A 27,782-nucleotide genomic window follows, 5' to 3' on the forward strand; every position below is an offset into this window, starting at 1 on the left:
AAGAAAGAGGAGCTTGTATCCATGTGCATGTTAAACAAGATACCCATTAACCATCTGTGCTCTTTAAATGTCTTTTATGTGGGTGATAGGGGGAGGGGAGAGACTTTTGGTGTGAACCCTGACCCCACAGACTGCAGCAAGCAAAGTTCATTTGACACTACAGGGTAAATTGAATTCCTGAGGTCTCCTCCTCTGTCTGTACTAGTGTATGTGTGTTTAAGATAAACACATATTGCAATATTGTTCAAATTCTGATTGAAAGATTGCATTTAAATCTTTATTTACCTATAGCTTAGAACTTCTATAGTCTGAAAAACACATGCTGCTCTGAGGGTCTTCAAAGTAGGAAGTTTAAAGTAAGTTTTAATGTAGATAATGTTCGATTTCTTTATATATATAATCATAATAATGAATAATATGACTGAATCAACCTGAATACATTTGGTTATTTTTTAAGGGTCGGATCAGGTAGAAATAGCTTGTTTTAGTAAGAACTGCAAATTATGACTTTTTACAATGTGTGAGAGAATACGTTTTTGGATAAAAAAAGAAAAGCTGCAGAAACAACAATGCATATTTCTCAAGTGACCCAGAGGTCAAACTTCACTGCTCAAAGTAGCACCTATGTCATGCACAGAGACAACTTGTATTTAATCTACTGTATGAAAGAGTGTGTAATCAGGAATCAGATATATTCACAAACGAGTCATTACTGAGCCTCCATCAGTGAAGATTCAACTAAATGTACTGCACACTGAGAGGTCTCAAAGCAAAAACAGCAACTGTAATTCATTGCAAGACCTGTTTGATTTGTCTAAGTAATTGTTAAGAGTTAGGTAATGTCTTGTTTAGATACTGGATGAACCAACTGTTACCTTTTTATTTTCTCATATATACATTAATATGCATTAATTATTAATTAATCTCACACACTTCCTGTCTAAAGATTCAAGAATCTTTATTTTCAAAGATTTAAAAGAATATTCCTGGTTCAGTTGAGCTCAATCAACAGCATTTTTGGCATAATGTTGATTACCACATAAACGTTTGACTCGTCCCTCCTTTTCTTTAAAAAAGACAAACCGAGGTTACAGTCGAGCACTTCAAACGGAAGTGAGTTGGGTCAATTTTTGGAGGGTAAGCATAAAAAATAAGCACTTAATTTGAAATTTCTGTTAAAACTTGTGTATTATCTATGCTGTAAAGCTGTTTAAATCATTTGTACGGTGGTTTTAGGTTTTATGTTGGTCAATTTATGTTTAAAATTGAATATAACTATATTCACACAGAAAAAGGTTAGTAAGTGATTTTATCAAACTAAAAACATTTTAACACACATATCGTTTATTCCATGTGGCTACTTTTGAAACAGTGAGAATTTTAACATTTCCGGACCGGCCCCCATTCACTTCCATTGCAAGTGCCCCACTGTAACCTTGATTTTTGCTTGACTTTGAGCAAGTTGAAATAATTTTTTTTTTTGGTAATCATCATTATGCCACAAATGCTGTTGATTGATCTTAACTTGTGTTGATGATGAAATATTACTTTAATTTGGTCAGGGATTATATGCACGTATTATTTGCTGTCAAATGTCTCAGTAAAAAAAATTTTTTTCCCATAAATACCTTATTGTTAAAAGAATTCTGAGGATATTTCAAAATGCGATCTATTCCAACATTGTATATAAAGATTAAAGGAAAGAAAAGAGGAAAGCTTATTAAATGGCATTTTGATTGGACTTTATTGAACTTTCCATTGAATAATGGGGTCACAATGACAACATATCATCTTCCAATCACTGGTTTAACTCATTTAGATATCATCAGATATTATCATGTTTTAGATAAACTAAATGCTGGAAAATTCTGTGCAACTGAAAGTCAGCCATTTTAAAGGGATCAAAGTCGAAAATGTTTGAAACGCTTCTTCTACAAGAAATTCACTGAAATCTCAAAGCTTAGAGTTGGGTTAAGAAGTATGTACGTGTGTGTGATTTCCGTGTGATCACTATTGCCAGTCACGTGTGTTAACTTAACTGCTTGGCTAACTCAGATATACATATTCAAGGACACTTTAGGAGGACTGAATGACAACAAAGGCAGCAAATGCAGTGGAAAACTTGTGAAAAGCTTGTTTTTGCTGCTGACATGCAAGCTTTAGGTGATATGAATAAACCTTAACATGAGGGATAGTGTCTATATATTGTAATCATGCTGAGTCACAACCATAAGCTTTATGCTTTGTCTTCAAAATGTTCATGTCACAGGAATGAAAGCGTATTAAGCAGCTGATAGCAGCAGACGGGTGTAGGTGGCTGCTAAGATACTGTTAACTATAGCTCTCTCTTGTGGCACTGTTGAGAATGCATTTCGCCAATCTTACTACCCTTACTTCACAGAAATTTTCCAAAACTGTGGAACTGTCATAGCATGTGTAACAACAGAATCAATTTCCTATAACTCTACCGTAATTAAGGAAATCCATCCTGACATCCATACTGTCCTACAAATGCAAAACACAGTAACAATGTCAAGACTGAAACTAAGAAAAATGGCTTAAATGTAACTTGGTTTTAGTTTAGATTTTGTTGTTGCTACAGCATAGTTAAGCCAAAACTGCCTGTCACAGGCAGATCATAGTTTAAGAGACCCGATTTCTGTCGGAAGTTAATTTGGACAAAATGTGTAGTTACTGCATTTTGCCTTTGCATGGCAGCACTCTCAAGGAAGAGTTGTGAAGAACCTCTGAAATCAGCTGCTGAAGCAAAATCTTTGGCGTTTATGTTGCTTACAGTGACAGACAACTTATTAAACCCCAATATCATCCCAAAACATTTAGTCGTGCAAATAAATAGCCATTAATTCATGACAGTAAGGATGCACAGATACCGTTATACGTAGGTAATAGTATTGGGTCTGATACAGTGTGGGTCATTGAAATGCTTGGGATGTTTCAATGAATAAACAAACAGTGCATCCCTACATGAGAGCAAAATGAATATCTCTTACAAGCCCTCCATTGACTAACACTGAACTGAGTGCTCTCCCAGTCTAAGAGACAAACATACAGAGTAATAAGAAGCCCTGGGGAAGTTATGTAAACAATTTCTTTTCTTTTTACTCTTCCGAGCATTAATATTATAATCATTATTATTATCACATTGAAGCACAATATAATTATCTTAAGGCATCAGCACAGACAATGCTGTGCAATAAAATAATAAACCAGTAGAAAACAAAAATTCACTATGTACATTGAGTCACATCAAGTGCTTCTCCACTTGTGGTCCACAGGGCAAGAGAGGGGAGCGTGTGTGTATGTGTGTCAGGCCGTTTCTTCGCTCTGGCTTTCTCGACTTAAGTAATAGCGCACAGGGGGGCCGGGCAGATCCTCGTCACCATCTGCCTCAGGGGCAAATGATACGGTGAGGTCAACATACTTCCTGCATGCTGAGGGTTTGATCAGTTTATGCATTCTGTAGAGAAAGGAAAGAAACAGGTTTACTGTTATGAAACTGCATAAGAGAACCACAAGAACTTCTGATAGCAATTTTCATCTTAAAGGAATTATTCACACAAAAATGAAAACTGTCATTATTTATTCACCATCACGTCATTCCAAACCTGTAAATCTTTTTTTTTGCCATGGAACACAATAGGAGATATTTTGAACAATGTATAGGTTGCTTATTTCCATTACAAATAATGGGGACTGGAGCTATAAAGCTTCAATAAGGATGAACAGCACCATAAAAGTAGTCTGTATGACTTGTTTGTTATACATACAAGTCTTTTTAAGCCACAGTTTTCTGGCTTTGTGTGAGGAACAGTAGCTGGTTGTAAGAAACCCTGTAAGTTAAGAAAAAGTGACAGTAGTCTTACAATTATAACTAACGGGTTTCTTTAATGAAGGGGTTTATTGCAATCAGGCTCTGACTGCAATTTAAGTAATTATTCACTGAAAATCTTGACATCCGTCCTAGCTCTTTTTGGCACATTCATGAAAGAAGTAACAGTGATTCAAGAACCAATCATTCTTTCGAGTATGATCTTTTAAATTAATTGGGTGATCTGGGTAACAAAACCAATCTAAATGATTCATTTAGGAATTGATCTGGTTCTGGGTCCGGATTCACTAAATGTTCTTAAGAAGAAAATTCTTCTTGACTACTGTTTTCTTCTTAATTTCTAACATAAGAAAAAAAGTTTAAAATATTTTGTATTCCCAGAAAAATAAAACTTCTTAAAAAAGTTCTTATCTTTTTTCTTAAGAAAAAAATAATGAAGAATTCAAATTATCTAAATTGTTTAACTAAAAAAATCATCGTAAATAACATCTTAAAGTTAGGATAACCTCACAGTTGTCCTAAATCCCAAAAGGTAAGATGTTTAATGAATTTACTGGGTTGTTTCAAATGTGAACGCGATCTATCATGTTGAGTCGGAAGTTGCAATGGTCTGTTTATGAAGTTTTTGACTGTTTCAATGTTTTTTGCTGTTTTATGTTATTTGATTTTTAGCTTTTAAACCATGTAAATGTTATCACCAAATTCAAACAATAAATGTTGTTTTGAAGTTTCTTAATATGGTCACCAATCATGCTAGTTGCACTACACTTTCTCTCCACGATCTGTAGTGCATAGAAACAAAATAATTATAACATTAGAAAGCTGAGTGTAACACATCAATGGAAAGGAGGAAGCAAGAACTGGCTTAACAATATAAATAATATTTTAATAATGAACTTAAACCAAAAGACACAAACACACACAGGTGTCGGACAGCTGTCCGTAACTCTCTCTCTGTCGCACTGCCGTCTCCAGTCGGCCTTTATCCCTCTCGGGCTAATCAGCCTGATTAGGGGCCGGGTGTGTAGAATCACGACCCGGCCCTGCCATCCGCCCTGCCACATTCCTCCCCCGTTCTCTCAGGCCGGGGAGCCCCCGGCATGACATACATCCCCTCCCCCTTTCCCTGGGGGGGGGGCGCGACTTCCGCTCCGTTTGCCGGCAGGTCATCCCCGTCTACCTGGATCAGGGGAGGGGACAAGGGGAGGGAAACAAAAAAATAAAATTTGGCACCTACACGCCGTAACGGTGATCGTGCCAAATTAACAAAAACATTTAAAAAGAGAGGGAAAAGGCCAACACGGAGCGGCAGCGGGAGAGAGAGAGAAAAAAAATTAACTTGCCAGTTCTCCGATATGACGTAGCCTTGTCCTCGGCCACTCCTCCACCCTCTAGTGGACGACAGCCGCGCCTCCCCGGGCAGATCGGAGGCAGTCCTCCGGCCCCTGGCGGACGGAATGTCCCGCCGCGTTTTTGGTGGACAGAAGTGGTATCCCCCGCCCCTGGCAGCGGTTCTCCCGCTCCAGGCGGTCGGCCAGGAGCCCCTCCCCACTCACGGTCAGCGGTCTCAGACCCTGCCGCGTTTCAGTGGCTGGTTGGGGTCTCCTCCGCCCCTGGCAGGGGCCCTGAACATTACCGACTGCATATACTGATCAGCCACAACATTAAAAGCACCTGCCTAATATTGTGTAGGTCCCCCTCGTGCCACAAAAACAGCGCCAACCGGCATCTCAGAATAGCATTCTGAGATGATAATATTCTCACCACAATTGTACAGAGTGGTTATCTGAGTTACCGTAGACTTTGTCAGTTCTAACCACTCTGGCCATTCTCTGCTGACCTCTCTCATCAACAAGGCATTTCCGTCCACAAAACTGCTTCTCACATTAACTGAAGCCTTCCTGCCTCCACCTTCACATGACGCATGACCTTACCAATGAGCTTACGTCATCCCTCTCATGAGCGCACGTCACAGAGGTGTACGGAAGCGAACACTTGTAGTTAAAAAGTATATAAGTATTGTTTTGTTTCTAAAAATAATCAATCGTTTGGGTTCAGAAGAACTTTATTTGTCGATTGGAGTCGTATGGATTATTTTGATGCACCCTAAATATGCATTTTGGACCGTCAAAAAATGGAGGACATTCACTTGCATTGTTTAGAGGAGGAGGCCTGAAATGAAATCCTAAAAGTCTTAAATTCTGTTTTGATGAAGAAAGAAACTCAGATACATCTTGGATGGCCTGAGGGTAAGTACATTTTCAGCAAATTTTCATTTTTTGGTGAACTATTCCTTTAAAATATATTTGAGAACTTCTTAAGAATTTTTTAAGAATTCTTATGAACTTCTTATAATTTATCCTAAGAACTTTCTTAATTGTTTTCTTAAGAACATTTTCGTGAATCCAGCCCTGGTGTCCTAGTGGTTTACAGCTCTCAGGAGGGTAAGATTATAAGTGAATAATGACTAATATTAAAGTCTGTTCCACAAAAAGCCATCATTATGGCTTCAGAAGACTTCTTTTTAGAAGCTCGAAAGCTCCAGTCCCCATTCTTTGTAACTTTTGTGTGGAATTTTCCCCTTTTTCTCCCCAATTTGGAATGCCCAATTGAGCGCGTTACCGCGGAGACATAGCACGTGTGGAGGCTTCACACTATTGTCCGTGTCATCCACGCACAACTCACCACACGCCCCACTGAGAGCGAACCACATAATAGCAACCACGAGGAGGTTATCCCATGTGACTCTACCCTCCCTAGCAACCGGGCCAATTTAGTTTCTTAGGAGACCTGGCTGGAGTCACTCAGCACGCCCTGGGATTCTAACTTGCGAACTCCAGGGGTGGAAGTCAGCGTCTTTACTCACTGAGCTACCCAGGCTCCCCCCAATTCTTTGTAACTTCATGAAAAAAAACAAAAAAAACAACCAGTACACTCCTCAAACTCTCTCCTTTTGAATTCCATGGAAGAAACTCATACAGGTTTGGAACAACATGAGGGTAAGTAAATGAAACAGAATTTTTATATTTAAAGTAGCATAGATTATTGATGCGCCTTACGTCAGTTTGAGTCTTTTGTTATGGCCTGGCATAACCGGTACATAGAGCATCTTCACCCCATGAACAACCATAGTGGGCTCAATTCCATACTTTTCCTGAAAATCAAGCACAAAGCAAGTTATTCTGTAATACTGGCGTACTGTACAATGCAACTCGTTAATTTGTTTATAACAAATGCTAACACAGATCATTACGCAGATCATAACATTACTGATTTACTCAAGTGCTACTAACCCTAACTGCATGAATGAAATCAGACAAGGTGAAGTCCTCATGACCAAAGATAGTCCAACGGTCCCAGATAGAGAAGGAGATATCATCTCTGGTCAAAAACAAAAGGAACGAAATATCCAAAAGTTACGAAACGCATTTAAAAAAAAAAAAAAAAATGATGTTCACAAGGGCCAATGCATGCATGTGTGTTGCTATTACCTGATCTGGGTTCTCTTGACCTGAGCGGTTTCTGTAAGCACCATAACTGGAATGGCCAGGTTGAAGAAACAGTTTTTATATGACTCAAATCCATAACCACCAGCGATTTTTATCAACTCCAATGCCACCTACACAAGACCAATAATAAAACAATCATAAATACACAATGTCCTCAAAAAGTACAGTACTGTGCAAAAGTTTTAGGCACTTAAGATGTTTCACAAAAACATTTGTCTTAAGATGGTTATTTATATCTTCAGCTTTAGTGTGTCAATAGGTAAAATACATTTTAAACTCCCAAACATTACTTTTGCAAATAGAATAGATTAGAATAGTAGAAAAGGGAGCCCTGCAACAGATGGCATTGCCCCCACAGAACCCCCAACTGTACATCGAGTCAGTCTGAGATTACATGGAGACAGAAGCAATTGAGACAGCCTTAATAGACAGAAGAACTGTGGTGGATTCTCCAAGAAGCTTGGAACCTCCTATTTGCCAACAACCAAGAAAAACGGTGTCCAGGTGTATCTAGGAGAATTGGGGCTGTTTTAAAGGCAAAGGTGGCCACACCGAATATTGATTTAGCTTTTTTATGTTTACTGCACTTTGTATGACATTAAGTGATAAATGAAAACTATCTATGTCTTTATTTTTGAAGACATCCTCACTATGCAACATTTTTCATAAGTGCCTAAAACTTTTGCACAGTACTGTATGTGTAAATGTTTGGACACTTAAATCACTTAAAATACTAATTTTTGCATTAGAAACTAACTATAAACCAAGTGTCATCTGCAAACAAAGTGATGCTACAGTTTCTGAACCAGAAAGTGCTCAAATACTTTTTCTTAATTTTGAATTTTGTTATAAAATGCAAAGACATTCATACATTTTTAATTGTGGCTTAAGATTCCACTTTTTGAGGCCAGTGTACAAAACAACTGAGTGAAAAATATAGAAACAAATATAATATAATATAATATACATAATAAATAATATAATATACAAATATTAGTGCTGTCAGTCGATTTAACATTTTAAAGGGCGACTAATCGCAGTGTTGAAAATTGACTCTATAAATACTCCTTTCCCTGTCAAACTCCATTTATATCCTTAGGAAAAAGAAAAAAACCATGTAACAATATAATGCTCTATTAACATTACATTAACACAACATTTCCAAACAAAGCCTTCCACAGTATAAAGACAGAAATGCACTAAAATAGCACCAATTCAAGTAACATTAAACGTTTCCCAAAGTGGGAGTTTGACTAATTGAAAAAACTAGTCTCTTCATAGGTTGCATTTTCATTGCAATGGGCATTAAATCTCTTAAACTCTCATCCTCCACAATATTAATCAGCCGGCAGACTGTGGCTATCTGCTTTTTTACAGCAACCGTGAAGCCGCGTTCATGATTTGCATCAGGGCGTCAGCGCCAAGCGCCGATTTGAACTCTACATGAAAAGCGCTTTTAGACCAAAAAAAAAAAAAAAGAAAAAAAAAGTGGACTTTACAATGCACCTTACTTAGGCTGAAAAATAATTTCTGTCACAAGTTCCACCTGGGCTCGTTTTGTACAATAAATAGCATTAAGAGATCCTTTCCCCATCACTTTGTCACTGAAACAGAATCACTGTTGTGTTTGTGCTGTGTAATATTCTGGACAGACATGGCAAAGGTTCCACCCTTCCAACTACTGTTTATGCTGTATTAACGGTAAATGCGTTAGATGCAGTTAAGAAAAATTTATGCGTTAACGTATGCGATTCATTTAAAATGTTTTAACATAATTTTGACAGCTCGAACAAATATTTAAATATATATATATTCTCTCTCACCAGTCCTGCAACAGCAGCTGTAGATGTGGCAATAGCAGGGATGATTTTGCCAGCAATCCGTTTGGTTTGTAGTCTGTCAGCAGCCTCAATGGCATACATATGAGCTCGAAGAGCAGATGCTGCTGCTACAAAATCCATGTGTCCGTTTGAGTCGTCATCCTTTTCAAAGTACAATGGAGTCATATGTAGCCTTTCTAAAGATAGATGAAGAAAGGAAAATTAAAATGAAATAAAATGCATGAAAAAAAAAATAGGATCTCATGGTTTGGTTCCTATAGCTTTTATGTGCCATGTATGCATAGGTGTTTGATTGTTGATGTGTATCAACATACCTGGTGTTATGAAGTCAGAGTTGATGGCCTCCTGTAGCTGTGAGATCGCCTCCCTCTCCTCTTCACTGCTTACCGTCACTTTAATCTGCTCAGGCTTCTTAGCGTTTTCATCTGTCTCTATATGCTAATACAAAACATCCACAAAATGAGTGATTGATTTAAAAGTGAAGCATGCCATTTCTGTGCCATTAGCGGCACCAAACAGAATTGACAAAATATTGACAATTTTTAAATGGATACCTTTTCTGCTGGCTTATATTCGGGAACCTCCACTGCAGCTAAAACGTTTGATACAGCCTCGAAGGAAAGACTCTATGATTGATTTAAAACAGACAATTCAATTTTAAAGTAAAAGACAATTAACAACAGCAAAACATTCCACACAGGTAAAAAGAAAACAGAGAATATTCCTTTTACCTTTTCTGAGTATGGAACATTATACATTTCAGCAAATAGACGAGCTGCGCTGGCAACAAAACTGAAATGCCTAATGGAGAAAGACATTTTCACATCTTCCACACATCTTTTCATTACTTCTTTTCTATTTCTTTTTCAATTTTATTAACACCTGCTTCTGCTGTGAGTGACTGTCTATAAACACATAATATATTTACTCTCAGACTCACAGTGGGTCTTTGAGGTCAAACTCTATAGGAGATGGTGGCCGTTTTGGAGACTGCCAGAACAGACCTAAAAACAGTGGATAAACACTTCAGCTGGGAAAAGATACATGAGCCAGATATTTGGACTTTTGATTAATAAGGCAGCTTCACTGCATGAGTGAGTAAAGCGTGTGCACTTACTGCCGTCTTTTAGCCGTGTGTCCAGTGGAAATGAGTGCAGTAGTTGTAATGCCTAAAATATCAATGTAATAATGGCATGTTGTAAGAACATTACTTCTATTTTCATATTGCATACAAATTACTGTCAATGTGGATGTGTTACCATGTTATAACACTTCAAAATCATTATTACTATTTTATAAACATAACCTATAGTGATCAGATCCATTGGCACTGGGAATAGGCATGTGCTTTTGTACTTGTCATAGTTTAGAGAAGCTCAAATATCAGATTTTATTTTATTGGAAACCACTGGAAAAATAACAGTCCACTGAAGAATTGCTTCATTAGAATTATTAGAAGCCATTCAACAGGTGACTGTTATTTTTCAAATGTGTTCTCTGAAGAATCAGTGGAAGTGTTATTACATTATTACAATTCCGTACCTTTCTTTTGAAGTACTTGTCGAATTTAAGGCGGGCAAGGGCTAGACAGTGATCCCATTGAGTGGGTCTCCGACTCAACAACTTAATGACCTGAAATGATCCTTCCATACTCTCCCCAGCCATCATTCTCTACACACAGACAAGCAGAAATTAGACGACACCAACAAGGCTAAACTAGAGAGATTAGTCAAGTGTGTAGTATATATCCTTACCTGTAGCACATCCTGAGATGATGAATGATTTTGCCAGAACATGTTGTACATGGAGGGCTTGTGGGTAAAAGCACTTTCAAACTATACACACACAAAATACAAATCAGAACACTCATATATACAAACACTTAAGAGCTCTAAGTAGATAGCAAATACAGTCAGAAAGACCTCATTGAATAAATATTTATGGTAAGTGTTGGGGTGTAACTAACTAAAAGTAGTGATGCTACTACCTTAGCTAAATTTTTTTAGTAGCATTATAGTAGTTCAACTGTTTTTCCAACTAGTAGTGGTGTAGCATTAAAAACACTACATTTATTGCTATGTGTTCATCTCAATTAAATAAATTAGTCTTTTCTAGTTTTATTAGTTTTATATAGTGTAAATGTATCTGTTCACTGTTGTCACCCTGAGATAAATACTATGCTGATTGCATTAAATAATATAATTGAAAAAGCTTTATTGTAGGTAGACTAAGTTTTGTTAGTAACTTGCAGTGTTGCTAGCTACTTTTTGTAACAGTATTTTAAAGGGATAGACACCCAAAAATGAAAATTCTCTCATCATTTACTCATCGTCATGCCATCCCAGATGTGTATGACTTTCTTTCTTCTGCTGAACATAAACGAGATTTTAAGAAGAATATTTTAGCTCTGTAGGTTTATACCAGGGGTCGGCAACCTTTTTGACATGGAGAGCCATTTTTTTATTTTCCTGGTCAATGGCTGTGCCAACGTCTAGTACTACCCCCACAGATTCCACAAACTACTTATGGTTGATGAGGAAACGTTACTGACCTTGTCTCTGGCCCACTGTATGGTGTGTTCAATAACAGCAGGAAAAGACTTTAGAGTGCAAAACGGGATCTCTTCTTCTGGTGGGTCTCTCTAAGAAACACAAAAACATCACAGCTGTGTCACAAAAACATGCACACATAAATTGGCACACAGTCTACATCAGTGTTTCCCAATCCTGTTCCAGGAGGCACACCAGCAATACACGTTTTCGACACAGTACAGTACTCCAAGACCTGAAATGGATGCGTCAGATCAGGGAAACATCCAAAATGTATACTGTTGGTGTGCTCCAGGAACCGGGTTGTGAAACACTGAACTATACACACATACTTACATGGCTGTTGTAAGACTCAGTGAGGTTTGGGACGATGATCTCTGTGTGTCCTTTTGTACCCATGGTACCTGAGTCTAACAGAGCTTTCTGATTTGATACACATCGACTGCAAGAAAAAAAAAACACATTAAAAAATGTGCAATAAATCACATATGCAATACATTAACATTTTTTTGTGTTGTCACAGGATTACCTATCCACGTATCTCCGTGCCTCCACATTGTCCAGTGCGGTGACCACCAGGTTGAGTTGGGAGAAGAAAGCATCGCTATAGATGTCCTCTGTAGCAGGACACACTTTATGCAGATGAGCATCTATTTGCAGCTCTGGATTTATTTCTAATGTAGCTTCTGCTGCTGTAGTGCTTTTTGGCTTCTACAGAGAGAGAATAAATAATGGGAAGAACATCAGGACAACAGAAGGAACTAAAATCAGGATATCAACTTATGAGATCTCAAACACTGATCAGAGAACCTCTCCAATGTACTTTCATCTTGGGTGATTCGATCCCAATTCTAAATACAAGTTCTAAATACAATGCAAAATGCATTTGAGACACATACAATCCATCTTTGTTGACCACACTGAGACAGATGTTAATACCAAATGTAAACAGGGCCATTCAGGGCATGCCTGAAGCAGCTGATTACAGAAGTATGAGAGGTACCCGTATGTGTTGAGGTCTGAAGAGAAACTGCCGATTGAGGTTAGATTTCTCAATTAGATCTGGATCGGTGATGCAAATCTAAGAGAGAATAAAAAAATGATTTACTAACATCCCATTACTCATGTAAACGAGAAGGAAAAACATTTATGCTCCTTTGAGGTTTATAGCCCACCTTTCCTGAGAATCTGCTCAATCCCACACCCAGCAATGACAAATTCTTCAGCATCTCACAGCCAATAGCACCACAGCCCACCTACATACAAATATTAAGACAATCAAACAGCAGTGTAACACTTGTCTACATTACATCAATAGAAAGTTTATATATGGAGCATTTTCAAGCTGATGTATATTATTTCTTTAATGTTAAAATTATTTCTTGTATACCAGCTTATATGCAGAGTAGTGCTGTCAGTCGATTAAAATTTAAGTAGATTAATTGCGATTAATTGCATAATATTTCATAGATAACCACGATTAATCGTAGATTTTGAAAGTGCTGACATTTTACTCTATACATACTTCTTTTCCGGTCAAAATGCACTTATTTCCTTCTTAGGAAAGATAAAGCAATATGTATCAATAATGCTTTTCCTAATTTTCCAAACAAAGCCTTCCACATTATAAAGATAGAAATGCACTAAAATAGAACCAATTCAAGTAACATTAAACATTTCAGTGGGAGGTTGACTAATTGAAAGAACTATGCAACCATGTGTTGCATATTCATTGCAATGTGCATTAAATCTCTTAAACTCTCATCCTCCACAGACTGTGGCTGTCCGCTTTGCTACAGCAATTGTAAGGCCGCATTTATGATTCGCGTCAGGGTGTCAAAGCCAGCCTCAAGCACCACTTTGAACTCCACATGAAAAGTGCTTGCAAACAACATCTCATTCTGCATTTTCGTGATAGTTAAGACTTGACGTGTTTCTGTGGTAATCAAATTGCGCCTTACAGAGGCTGCAAAGTACTTGATTTCTGTCACAAGTCCCATACAGGCTTGTTTTGTACAACAAATAGCGTTAAGAGGTCCTTTTCCCATCATTTGATCACTGACACAGCTGTTGTGTGTGTTTGTGGTGTGTGTGTGTTAGTGAAATGACTCCAGGCGGACACATAGTAAAGGTTCCGTCCTACTCCGACCAGTGTCTATACTGGTTTATGCTGTATTAATGGTAAATGCATTAATCGCAATTAAGAAACATTAACTCGCTAAACTTTTTTAATTAATCGCATACGTTAACGCGTTAACTTTGACAGCTCTAACACAGACTATAAGTAAGCTATTAATGCGTTAACTTTGACAGCTCTAACTCAACTATAAGTAAGCTATGTAGGTGGATTTCAACTAAAAGTGTAACATGCTACTGAAACTTTACCCTGGCTGAGTTTTGAATGGCATACTTCCATACTACTCTTACTATTTCTGCAATAGACATATATTGCAGTAGTAGTAAAAGTAGTATGGGTAGTATGCCATTCCGAACTCAGCCTGTTTGTTATAGTGGCTGTCAAGCCCAACACAGCAACACTGGCTTAATCAATGGTGTGGTTTTGGAGCGGAACTATCTGTTTGTTCAACTAATAGAAAACGTGAGGAGTTTTTGGAATCTGTATGATTATTCCTTTTGGTGATGCTAATGGCACAGAAATGACACACTTCAGCTTTAAAACACACAATTCAGCTGGTTCAAGTTTTGCTGTAAATTGACCCTTAAGGCCAAAACATACTATATTTAAGTACGTGAATGCAGATTTGAGCACTTGGCCACCGCATTGCCAACACGTGGTCCGGTTGAACATGCTTAACGTGCGTTCTTGCGTTACTGTGGCGGGAAAAATTCTCAGTACTCAAGCAGGCAATAGAGTTACCTTCAAATGTCTGTGCCATTAAACTGGATGGTTTTTTTATTAAGGTAAGTTGCTATAAATATATTAACTTACTTGCTCAGCAATATTCTCTTCAAACTGTTGCTTTGCGACAACAGTAGTTGAGTTGAAAGAGAAAACACACAGTAGAAGAGGACAGTTCACACATATCTCGCTTTAGCGCCCCTTGTGGCAACGTTGAGAATGCAACATGTAGTTGTGTTAAGTTATGAATTGGGGTCTGACACATTTCAGAATGCAACGACATGTGAAATCAACCTTGCGTTGCAAGATGCGTCTGCGTTCACATACTTACACAGATTATGTTTCAGCCCTAACACTCACCATAAACACGTGAAACTTGTGCAGGTTCAAACACAGTGACTCACCGATGCACGCCCTTAGTGCATCGTACCGATCACCCCTACACATACACGTTAAAATAGACATTTAAAGGATTAGTTTTCCTAAAAATTAAAACTGTCATCATTTACTCATAGTCATGTCATTCCAAACCTCTAAACTCATGTAACAAATCGACTCAGTCTACTAGGTCCTCATTACATGATGCACTCATTACTATCATGTTATTACCATTCTCAAGTCAACAAAACACTTCGGAAACTACTCCTTTACTCATACGAACAACAGATAATGAAGCTCAATATTTGGTGTGAAGCTCACCTGGGGGCAAATTCCTCAGCAGGGAGAGACTGGAGGGGCTGAATGACCTCCACTGTATCTAGATAAAACTACATAAACACACATGTAAAGAAGATATCAATGCCATATATACATCATGGACAAAAGAGCCTCTGTCTTTTGACCTACCCATTGCTGAAGAGGTGCAAACTTTCCAGTGAGAGCCTTCAGCACCTCTTGACTAGCGATGCCGCCTACTGCGGCCGCAAGAGGAGAGAGACAGCCCCTTGCACAGCACGACACACACCTCACCAGATCCTGGTTTAAACACACCTGACAATACACACATTAGATTCAAACACAAATGTGTGATGATCTGTGCAACCGGACGTGACTATGTAAGTGAATGAATGCTTGTAAAAAAAATCTCACTTTGTTTTTAAGTGTATTGATGATCTCCTCTGTAAACTTCAGGAGCAGCTCAGCATCCTGCAAACAACTACATAAAGCAGGGACAAAAATGCATTAGCATCATCATTATTCGTTATGTCAATCAAAATAAGAGAGAATACATAAAAAATGAAAAAGAAAGTGACTAAGGGGCCATTCATACAGAAAGCATTCATGCTTTTAAAAAAAACAGCTAGAACAAAGTGTTTCACAAAGTGCATTTCACTTTACACACAATCATAAACATGTGGCAATGTCGTCTGAGACAGATGTGTCTGCCTGACGCATGTGTACGTAGACAAACAATTGAAAAAAACGTCAGAATGAGAGAATGCAGCCTGTCTCAACGGCCCCTAAGGCTGACTCAAAACAGTGACATGTATTCACTTAGCAAAAACTTCTTTTTTCAAAGTGACTCAATATATACATTTTACCAGAATGTGCGTTCCTTGGGAATCGAACCCATGAGCTCTACAAGTTATAGCACCATGGCGAACTAGCAAGGAAATCTAGTGAGCTTATTATCCATTTTTTATCATGATGCCCCAAAATGCTGTTATTGTAGACAGCTTCCAAAGTTTTGAGAGACAGAGAGAAAAAGTAAGATATTTACCCAATGTTGGGAAGTCTGCCGTGCTGTTCCAGGAAAGCATCCAAAGCTAACATGATTGTATGGAGCTGTAGAGGGACCTGATTTAAAATAAATACAGATTCTCATGTTAGTAACTGCAGTAACAGTAAATGGACTCCAGCAATGAGAGAGGTTGTCATTCTGACCTCTGGTTTGCTTAAGTCGGGGGTGAGGAGTCGAGGGTCAGAAATCTGCTGCTCCATCGTCTCCTACACACACAACAGACAGAGAAAACAGTTACTCAATATATGTCACCACTATCAAACAGATTAACTGAAGGGTTTAAAGGTGCTGACATACAAAGCTGATGGTTTTAGGGATCTTGACTAGGCGAAAGATTCCTCCATGAGCATATGGCTGGAATGATGAGGTGTCTCCAATCGCAAAGCTATAGGGGGAAAGAACTGAACACACACAAACAGAGTTAGATAGGTTAAGGCCCTTTCACATGACATCAACGTTGCCCAGTGGAAGTGTCAGCTACTTGGTTATAATGACAGTCAAGCATAGAAACACGCTACTCAAAGTTCAAATAAGTAGCTCTGACACTATTTCACATTGATCTTCCAAAGCCTAGCCAATGATTACTGGACAATTCGCATGATGTATACAATGAGCACATTTACATGCACGTTCTTACACCAATTATGCTTGATAAGCCGACAACGTGTGTTCATGTCAACGCAATGGGCCTCATTCATAAAACACGAGCAGAAAATAGTTTTTGTAAATCGTTCGTAAAGCCATTCTGATGTAAATTTTAGGATTCATTAGTATTCGATTTTTTCAAAATGTTAGTTGCTGCGAACAAAATTTATACCTGCTCAGGACCACGTGTAAATCTTGTGTAAGACATCCAAAAGCTTTGTGATTTTTCAGACAAACTGCCAGGACTACATTTTGACAGAAGTTAAATTAAATAATGAAAAAATTAACTAAGAATTAAATGAGCCTGGGTAGCTCAGCGAGTACTGATGCTGACTACCACCCCTGGAGTCGCGAGTTCGAATCCAGGGCGTGCTGAGTGACTCCAGCCAGGTCTCCTAAGCAACCAAATTGGCCCAGTTGTTAGGGAGGGTAGAGTTACATGGGATAACTCCTCGTGGTCGCTATAATGTGGTTCTCGTTCTCGGTGGGGCGCGTGGTGAGTTGTGCTTGGATGACACGGAGAATAGTGTGAAGCCTCCACACACGCTATGTCTCCGCGATAACGCGCTCAACAAGCCACGTGATAAGATGCACAGTTTGAAGGTCTCAGATGCGGAGGCAACTGAGATTCATCCTCCGCCACCCAGATTGAGGCGAGTCACTACGCCAACACAAGGATATAGAGCGCATTGGGAATTGGGCTTTCCAAATTGGGGAGAAAAATAATAAATAAATAAAGAATTAAATGAGTAAAATTAATCTTAAAAAAAGTGGTTTGTCATTTTCTTTTTAAACCATACACTTAATTTAAAATAATTATTTGATGCTTGCATTTATTTTTTTCAAGTTTATTTCCAACTCATAAATATAAAATTCATAAATTGTATATCGTTTTTTCAGCAGAATTGATGGCATGGAGTGAACAGTTTGTGGAAAAATTTAGTTTTTGTTTGATTTTCTCAAAAAAGCCCTGCACACTGTCATACCTTGCAACTCTTTATTAGCTTACAGCATTTCAGTCAAACATATTCTTCAGGGATTCTATTAATTTCTCTGAAGATTCTTCCAGTCACAAGTACATCACTGTTACCATCATGATTTACCCAAGACGTTTTTCCAATGATGCTGGCAATGCGCTCAACACAACCATCCAGCAGTATGTTTTACAGTAAAGCTTCAAGTCAAACCCATTTTTATTGACCTCTTAGACTGTTTGATTCACAAAAGAACCTCCTGCAGCCAAAACATGCGTGACAGTAAGTTCCTCACTTTCTTTGTGACCACACAAGCGTGTTTGCTAAATCAAAATTGTATGATTTATGAATGTTTGGAATTCACTAACACACATTTTAATAACAAATCTGGAGGCTACGAAGCGTTCGTGAATCTGGAGGAAAGTTTTCGTAAAGGTCCATTTTACGTGCAAATTACTCCGAATTTACGCACATATTTACAAATGTTTCATGAATGAGGCCCATTAAGTGAAAATTTCACTTCACACAATTTCAGTGAAAGCCTGTTCTAATTAGACTATGATGAGTGATTGTGGATAATATGAATATATTCAACTATCTGTGTGTGTGATGTGTGTAGAATTTGTGTCTGAGTATATACCTGTAACTTGGTGTATGGTACCATTGAGTTCGCTCATGCCATTGATCTCTCTGAAACACACACTCTGCCCTGTCTGGAGACCGTGTGTTCGGCTGTCCATACACGTCACTACGCCAGGGCTCTCCTGTAATTGCATTTCAAGCAGGAAGTAAAAAAATGACCCATATTATAGTTTCTCTGATAAGATTCAGCCTGCATATTGGTAAGGATCTCTAGAAGACTATGAGTAGATCAGTAGACTAAATTTACTAACTGAAAGGATCAAATGAATAGAGAAAAGCGAGTCTGATGGTGAGGTTCTCGCCATCAGGAAGGTGCTCCAATTACCTGGCTGATATTCTGGATGAAAAGTTCTTTTGGTTCCTCTCCTGTAGGGTCAGACACCTCAAATGTGTCTCCAAAATCACAGAACACTCGCGAGCAGATCCCAAACACATCACAGACAATGAACTGCACCAAAAAACAATGATTTCACAAACATGAAACTACTGTTATCATGCTAGCTGGCTATTAATTCTAATAGATTTAGGTCTATCTACATCTCCCAGGGGTAGACAAAGGTCGATCCTGAATAAACCAGATCCCTGCATAAATGTGAATTAATTTGATTCTGAGTTGTTGTTGTTTTTAAATGCTGTGTTTTCAAGCATCCAAACAGAGATCTATCTTTATGTGCAAGTGTGTTGGGGAATGTCTATACCTTGATAGGAGGCTGCTGAGAGTGGCAGAAATTGTTGATCCGTTTCTGTAAGCTTAGATTGGTTTCTGTCAACACTACACACTAAAGAAAAAACACACACATACAAATATCACATATGAAAGGAACATACCATTTAATCTAAAGATAAATCCTAAAACAGAACACTATGGTTAAAATAAGTCAGAATACAGGTAAATCATTTAAACAGTGCAAGCAAGATACTAAATCAAAAACAGTCAAAAACACTATTAAGTTTTCTTTGTTTTCTATGAGTCTCAGTGGAGACCAACCTGGTATCTCTTCAGGAAGCTGAGGTCAGTGCTTTCATCCAGGACATCACTGGACACACTGACCTGAACATATGGATTTAACTCAGCCACTCGAGAATGGACAGCCTCCACCCTGAGAAAGAAACAGAATCATTGTGGATAAAAGCAGGGTATTCTAGAAATCAAGAGCCAGTTGGAGTCTGATAAAGCCACAGTTCATACAGGGTTGTTGTTACAATAATTAATACTACCCCTAGGAGTTCCTGCTGTAGTCTTTGAGTTACTAGCACAGAACCTAAACCACTACTCTACCACCATCATATGCCTGTGCCTTAACTCTAAAATTCAAGACTAATCTCAATTATACCTCAAAAATGCAATAAAAGATTACAATTGTAAAGGGAATTCAAAGACTTTTGTGTTTAATCTCAATTTAAATGCAAACCTGCCAAGGTAGTTATAGTTTCTCCGGTGTCAAAAGTGTCGGTTTAAAGGAATATTCGGGGTTCAGAACAAGTTAAGCTCAATTGACAGCATTTGTTGCATAATATTGATTACCACAAAAAAAAAAAAATCATTTGCACCTTATTTTCTTTATTAAAAAAAAAAAAAAAACAATCAAAAATTTGGGTTACAGTGAGGCACTTACAATCGAAGTGAATGGGGCCAATCCGTAAACGTTAAAATACTCACTATTTCAAAAGTATAGCACAAGACGTAAACAATATACACATTAACATGACTTTAGTGTGATAAAACTAACCTTTTCTGTGTAAAGTTATAGCCAATTTAACAACTTTGTTGCCATAACGATGTAATGTCAACACACACTAAACCTTTAAACAACTGTAAAAATGACGATTTAAACACCGTTTGAGCTCAAATAATGCACAAGTTTTAACAGAAGAATTAATACAAGTGCTTTTATAAAATTATAAGCTTCACATTTCTGCCTTCAAACCCTCCAAAAACTGGCCCCATTCACTTCCATTGTAAGTGCATCACTGTAACCTCAATTTTTGCTTTTTTTTTTAAGAAAAGGGCCTGATGGGGCCTGGGTAGCTCAGTGCTAAAATACACTGGCTACCACCCCTGGAGTTCGCTAGTTCACTAGTTCGAATCCCAGGGCGTGCTGAGTGACTCCAGCCAGGTCTCCTAAGCAACCAAATTGGCCCGGTTGCTAGGGAGGGTAGAGTCACATGGGGTAACCTCCTCTTGGTCGCTATAATGTGGTTTGTTCTCGGTGGGGCGCATGGTGAATTGAGCGTGGTTGCCGTGGTGGATGGCGTGAAGCCTCCACACGCGCTATGTCTCCGTGGCAACGCGCTCAACAAGCCATGTGATAAGATGCATGGGTTGACTGTCTCAGACGCGGAGGCAACTGGGATTCGTCCTCTGCCACCCGGACTGAGGTGAATCACTATGCGACCACGAGGACTTACAGCGCATTGGGAATTGGGCATTCCAAATTGGGAGAAAAAGGGGAAAAAATCCCCCCCCAAAAAAAAAGGATTGATGAGTCTAAATATTTTTTGTGGTAATCAACATTATGCAGCAAATGCTATTGATTGAGTTTAACTTGTATTGAACCTGGAATTTTCCTTTAAGGCTTAACGATTAAGACAAAAAACATAACTGTCCATTGTTTTCCTTGATATTGTAATTGTGATAAATAGAATTGACATCAAAATACTTTTTTGGGTGGAGCAACTGCATACAGTTGTGCTCAAAAGTTTGCATACCCTTGGAGAATTGGTAATATATGTACCATTTTTAAAGAAAACATGAGTGAGCAGGCAAAACACATTTCTTTTATTTTCTTATTCAGCTGTAGGTTATAACAGAATGGCACAATTATAAAACAAAACATGGCAACAAAGAAAAAAATGAAATGACCCCTGTTCAAAAGTCTGCATATCCTTAGTTCTTAATACTGTGTATTGCCCCCTTTAGCATCAATGACGGCGTACAGTCTTTTGTAATAGTTGTCTATGAGGCCCCAAATTCTTGCAGGTGGTATAGCTGCCCATTCGTCTTGGCAAAATGCCTCCAGGTCATGCAAAGTCTTTGGTCGTCTTGCATGAGCCACACATTTGAGATCTCCCCAGAGTGGCTCGATGATATTAAGGTCAGGAAACTATGATGGCCACTCCAGAACTTTTTCTGCTGTAACCACTGGAGGGTCAACTTGGCCTTGTGCTTAGGGTCACTGTTGTGCTGGAAAGTCCAAGAGCGTCCCATGCGCAGCTTTCATGCAGAAGAATGCAAACTGTCTGCCAGTATTTTCTGATAACATGCTGCATTCATCTTGCCATCAATTTTCACAAGATTCCCCGTGCCTTTAGAGCTCACACACCCCCAAAACATCAGTGAGCCACCACCATGCTTCACAGTGGGGATGGTGTTCTTTTCACTATAGGCCTTGTTGACATCTCTCCAAACATAGCGCTTATGGTTGTGAACATTAAGCCCTATTTTGGTCTCGTTACTCCAAATTACAGTGTGCCAGAAGCTGTGAGGCGTGTCAAGGTGTCGGGCATATTGTAACCAGGCTTTTTTGTGGCATTGGCACAGTAAAGGCTGCTTTCTGGCAACTCGACCATGCAGCTCATTTTTGTTCAAGTATCATCGTATTGTGCTCCTTGAAACAACTACACCATCTTTTTCCAGAGCAGCCTGTATTTCTCCTGAGGTTACCTGTGGGTTTTTCTTTGTATCCTAAACAATTCTTCTGGCAGTTGTGGCTGAAATCTTTCTTGGTCTGCCTGACCTTGGCTTGGTATCAAGAGATCCCCTAATTTTCCACTTCTTAATAAGTGATTGAACAGTACTGACTGGCATTTTCAAGGCTTTGGATATCTTTTTATATCCATCTTTATAAAGTTCCATTACCTTGTTACGCAGGTCTTTTGACAGTTCTTTTCTGCTCCCCATGGCTCAGTGTCTTGCCTGCTCAGTGCATCCACGTGAGAGCTAACAAACTCATTGACTATTTATACACAGGCACTAATTGCAATTTAAAAAGCCACAGGTGTGGGAAATTAACCTTTAATTGCCATTTAAACCTGTGTGTTTCACCTTGTGTGTCTTTAACAAGGCCAAACATTCAAGGGTATGTAAACTTTTGATCAGGGCCATTTGGGTGATTTCTGTTACCATTATGATTTAAAAAGGAGCCAAACAACTGTGATAATAAATGGCTTCATATGATCACAATCCTTAAATAAAAGACAGTTTTTTTGCATGATCAGTCATATTTTCAAAATCAATGCCAAAATTTCACAATTTCTGCCAGGGTATGCAGACTTTTGAGCACAACTGTACCATATTCTTTATGTAGGCTACATATCCAAAACAAGCTGAGAACTGACCTAAATGGTCAACTTCACATTGGCTCTCTTAGAAACATAAAAAACAAAGCTGTTATTCAAATTTGGAATAAATTATACACAGAACTTGTCTGTGAATGGTTAGAAAGGTTAACAGCTGCAAAAACACATGTTAAATAGAAAATTAAATAGAAACTTTTGATGCAACATGAGTAGACCTACATAGACTGCGATCACTGATACTTCTCATGATTATTAAATTGTGGCAGCTGTAATTGTAATATTATTTATTTATCCGATTAACTGTCCAGCCCTATGTCAGTGCAAATTCAGTCTGCTTGTAATTTGTTGTGCTTGAAGTTATTTAAGCATACCTTTTCTTATGGCTATGTACATCCTCCTCTCTGATGAAGAAGTTGGTGCCAAGATCCCAAACTTCACACTGCTTAAGGTCATGGAGGGTGACAACCTACAAACACACATGCACAAAGTCTCATAACACACTCTCATAATGGAAGTGCAACTAATCAACAAATAGTTCGAATTCACTATTACAATAAAAATATTAGCTACAAGTACTTTACATACTCTATATAGCAAATTAATATAATGAAAAATCCAGCCTATTATTTAGTTCAATTTAATGCAATGCCAGGATAAAAAAAAAACTGAATGCCCTCAATTAGAAAAATCACAGAACAAGTGCCTCAGCTTCAACAAAATACAGATCGAGAGTAAGGAAGAATTTAGACATTGTCCTTACCTTTACTCCTGCCAGGACAATGTTTTTTGCTGCAAGACATATTCAGAAACAAATTACAATAAAATGGTTGAAGTCAATACCACTATAGATTATTAAAAAGCCAACAAATGAGGTACAAAAAAAAACAATTTTTAGCCAGAGTGTAAGCAGATATGACAGGTAGTAAAAGATATGTATACAAGAATACAATAAGTATGTGTATAAATGATGCACCTACGTGTATGCACAAATTTATGACAATTTTATGCATTATCTACAAACGTATGTATAATTTGTACAGACAGATATACAAGTAAGAGTCATTTTAAACAAGTAAATGTTAATTTATCTATTTATGAATATAATATACCGCAGGGTCCAAAAGTCTGAGACCACATTAAAAATCTGGGATTCAATATCTAATTTAAAACTTGGAAAAAAAATAGTTTAAGGCTATTAAAAAAAAAAACAGACATTATGGCAAAACTAATAAGAAATGTATTAGCCTTCAACCAAGCCTTTAATCAGGCTTGGTTGAGCTTAAAAGGCATATTAGCCTGTTTCTGTTTTTGTTATTATTTCTTGAAAATAATAAATACAAAAAAAAGTGCTGTATGAAAGTTCATTAGCACCACCCACCTATCTCCACTCCAACAGCTCCCATTCCACTGAGAAACACAGCAGACTGGGCCATCTGCTGCATGGCACTGTCTCCCAGCACATAACGCTGTCGACTGCACGCACACACATAAACACATTAGACACCCACAGTTAGGAGCTAGGAAGTTTCCCATCAAAATTAATTTGATTCTGGATACAACAGAATGGAAGTCTGTATCAGTTTCATTCACATTCAGCTTGATTCAGCTGTGTTTCAGGTCCAGTATGCACAGATTACCTGTACAGAGAGTCATCTATATCCATCGAATCGGCCATTGTGGGAAGGGGAGAGGGGGTGACCAGGTGTTCCTCTATTAGATGCTGTAAGAGAAATAAAAACACTTGAGAAACACGACCTGTGCTTTGGACCAATGGTTCTCAACCTAATGCACCTAATTTCCTAATATTTCCTATTATTTTAGTAAGAGTGATGATGTTTAGTTTAAAAACCTTTTATTTTGCTACCACCCCTGGAGTTCGCTAGTTCGAATACCAGGGTGTGCTGAGTGACTCCAGCCAGGTCTCCTAAGCAACCAAATTGGCCCGGTTGCTAGGGAGGGTAGAGTCACATGGGGTAACCTCCCCATGGTCGCTATAATGTGGTTTGTTCTCGGTGGGGCGCGTGGTGAGTTGAGCGTGGATGCTGTGGTGGATGGCGTGAAGCCTCCACACGCACTATGTCTCCATGGCAACGTACTCAAGCCAGGTGATAAGATGTGCGGGTTGACGGTCTCAGACGCGGAGGCAGCTGGGATTCGTCCTCCGCCACCAGGATTGAGGCGAATCACTACACCACCACGAGGACTTAGAGCGCATTGGGAACTGGGCATTCCAAATTAGGTAAAGAAAAAAATAATAATCTTTTATTTTGGCGAATGACAGTATTGTAGCTGGTTTTCCTCATCAGTGGTGGTTAGATTGTCAGGCTGACTAGCCATTTGAGATGTTTGACTTCCTCTATAGCGCTTGAAAGTAAAAAAAAAAAAAGAAACTCAAATGCGTTCCTTAAGTTTTGTGGTCTGCGCTGAGATTTTAAGTAGCGCAAGTGATCCTGCTCTGTGCTCTCCCATCCTGACTTCTGCCTCAATTCCCAATTGGCCTTCTTTGGTCCAAGAGTAATTGAAGATCCGAGGAGGAACGATGAAGCCCCAGAAGTGACAGTGGGTACGCAACTGGCCCTGTCATGGACTAGCACACCCTTATTTGGCCTGATAGTGTAAACGTGGCTATTGGTCCCTATCCCTAAAGTCCACATCTACACTTTCCCCTAACCATAACCATACTAGGGAATCAAAAAATGACACGACACCGGAAAAACCCTGTCCATGTCTCTTCAATTCTCTCAGTCTCACATGAAGCCCTGCCCACTGAAAGACACGCACATGGTGCACACATGGATATTTACACATCTCGATATACACAATACAGTAAAATCTCTATCTATTGACACTTTATATCATTGTCACGATATATATCGTCACATTGCCCTGCCCTACATGCATAGATAGCATAACAAACAACAGAAAACTTTTCCCATATCTTTTGTTGTTGAGATGACATCAAAGGCCACGAGTGAGCAAATATGTTAGTACCATATGTTAGGCTGTTAAATCACAATTTACACATTTAAAATGGTCAATTTCAGCCCAAGTTATGTTAATAGTTTTGCACATTGTTGGACCTATGCAGTTTATGGTCAAATTAATAGTTTTCAATGATTGATTTTTGGGGCATTTCTGTTACTTTTGCCCAATTAACAAGTTTGGTGCTGTGTTAAGTCACTACTTGATGTCCAGTGTAACATCTGGCTCCTGAAGCAAAACCACAGTTTTAGTCTATGCGTCATTTAAGAATGACAGAGTCAGAAATGCTCTGTATTCAGTTCAGAAAACTCAGTTTGCAGATGTTGATTACCTGATTTCAAAGATCTGGATGTGTCACATACAGGGCAGTAGCAAGGTATACTGGGCCCCCTGACTCTATATTGCTCTGGGTCCATTTCCTATTAAAAAATACTGTTTAGAATTTGTTGTGGCCCCCCCGGACCTGTGGGCCCCTAGAATCATTACCAACTTTTACCCCACTAGATACGGCCCTGGTCACATATATAACTTGTCATCTGGCAAACCCATTTGAAACGAAGCATAAAGAGTACATTAACAACAGGTACACTGGTCTGTCATGAATAGCTCAGAGAAGTCATCCCAGTCCTTCTCCAGTTACTTTGCTGTGAATCTACAATGACTGACAACCAAGTCATGCAGTTTCAAGCTCTGTCATGCAGCATTTTCACATGCAATTGATTATAACGAAACACCCACACACATTCCTATCAAAAGATATACACATTAAGGTATACACATTATGCATGTTTGAGCACTAAAATACACCTAACATTCATGTTTTTTTGTTTTTAAATGTTTTTCATGAGTATCCAAAACATACTACCGATTACATCATCACAAAATCACCATGCATTTCATCAGCGAGCTTTAAACGTATAATCATTCATGCATTATATTGCTTACTCACATCAATGTATCATTAGCACACCGGCTAGCTGAGCTGATCACAAAATTAGCCTGTCTATTAAAATATAAGCAAAAAAAAGCCAAATGTGGAGGCACGGCTCTGCTTAATGCAGCTTTAGGGCTGTGGTGGCTTGTTGTTTTCAAAGAGTCGAGGTTTACATCAGTGTGTAAAATGTAAATTGAAAGCTGTTAATACTCTACCTGTCAATGTGCGCGAGGAACGAAGCAGAGGGATTTCGTGTTGTGAAACTTTCTACCGCCAACTAGTGGATTGGGTTATAAACCACTGGTGCTCTACGTTGATCTTGCAAATAAAAGAACGAGTTTACAGCAATAAGAGAATTCAATGAACTATGAAAATATACCGTAACTTTCCTCCCCAGTTCAAAAAGACCATACCAGTGTCAGGGTATGCGTACTTCCCCACTTCACAGAATGCAAAATATCAGTACATTAAATGAGTACGATGTCCAAATCCTCTGTATTCATGATACAGTAGATCCAGAGATGGTCAAATTCCAAATTCTACAGGTATATTTGTTTCGCATGCGTGAAACAAATGTGTTAAGTGCTCAGTAAGACAAAACGGCCTTATGATACAAGCAAACAGCTCATTTAGAGGGTTTTGTGAAGCAAAAATGCACTGCAGGAAATATTGCTGGTATATAAATGTTGTTTCATGTGTCATGTTGTTTTATACATAGTTTGATCTGAGTTTAACTGGTGGTCTTCTTTTATAGGGACTTCAACATTGATCTGTTTCTCACCCACACCTATCATATCACTTCTGGACATATGGATTAAACCACTGGAGTCATATGGATTATTTTATGATGCCTTTATGCTGCTTTTTGGACCTTCAAAGTTCTGGCCACCATTCACATGCATTATATGGACCTACACAGCTGAGATATTCTTTGTGTTTAGCAGAAGAAATAAAGT

General features: G+C 38.5%; 1 protein-coding gene across 3 annotated transcripts; it reads right to left on the reverse strand.

Moving 5' to 3' along the window:
- Positions 1–1,731: 1,731 nt before the first annotated feature.
- On the reverse strand, positions 1,732–27,080 carry LOC127444368 (ubiquitin-like modifier-activating enzyme 6). 3 transcript variants are annotated; one of them, XM_051703682.1, is made up of 34 exons: positions 26,842–26,888; positions 26,224–26,311; positions 24,548–24,630; positions 24,289–24,383; positions 23,671–23,699; positions 23,282–23,376; positions 19,600–19,711; positions 19,310–19,390; positions 18,937–19,059; positions 18,610–18,733; positions 16,648–16,751; positions 16,494–16,556; positions 16,330–16,406; positions 15,699–15,765; positions 15,456–15,599; positions 15,309–15,376; positions 14,970–15,048; positions 12,925–13,005; positions 12,753–12,830; positions 12,279–12,460; positions 12,086–12,191; positions 11,752–11,841; positions 10,955–11,035; positions 10,743–10,871; positions 10,318–10,369; positions 10,141–10,204; positions 9,932–10,001; positions 9,755–9,826; positions 9,515–9,638; positions 9,183–9,376; positions 7,342–7,469; positions 7,144–7,231; positions 6,910–7,004; positions 1,732–3,478 (listed from the first exon to the last, which is right to left on the reverse strand). In XM_051703682.1, the coding sequence occupies exons 3-34, from the start codon at positions 24,583–24,585 to the stop codon at positions 3,328–3,330; spliced, it is 3,084 nt and encodes a 1,027-aa protein (XP_051559642.1). In that variant the 5' UTR covers positions 24,586–24,630; positions 26,224–26,311; positions 26,842–26,888; the 3' UTR covers positions 1,732–3,327. The 3 variants fall into 3 exon arrangements, with proteins under 3 accessions (XP_051559642.1, XP_051559641.1, XP_051559643.1); XM_051703681.1 differs by lacking the exons at positions 26,224–26,311; positions 26,842–26,888 and adding an exon at positions 27,042–27,080; XM_051703683.1 differs by lacking the exon at positions 26,224–26,311 and having other exon boundaries at positions 26,842–26,941.
- Positions 27,081–27,782: the final 702 nt, after the last annotated feature.

This window comes from Myxocyprinus asiaticus, chromosome 7 (assembly GCF_019703515.2).
Source record: "Myxocyprinus asiaticus isolate MX2 ecotype Aquarium Trade chromosome 7, UBuf_Myxa_2, whole genome shotgun sequence".
Lineage (NCBI taxonomy): Eukaryota > Metazoa > Chordata > Actinopteri > Cypriniformes > Catostomidae > Myxocyprinus > Myxocyprinus asiaticus.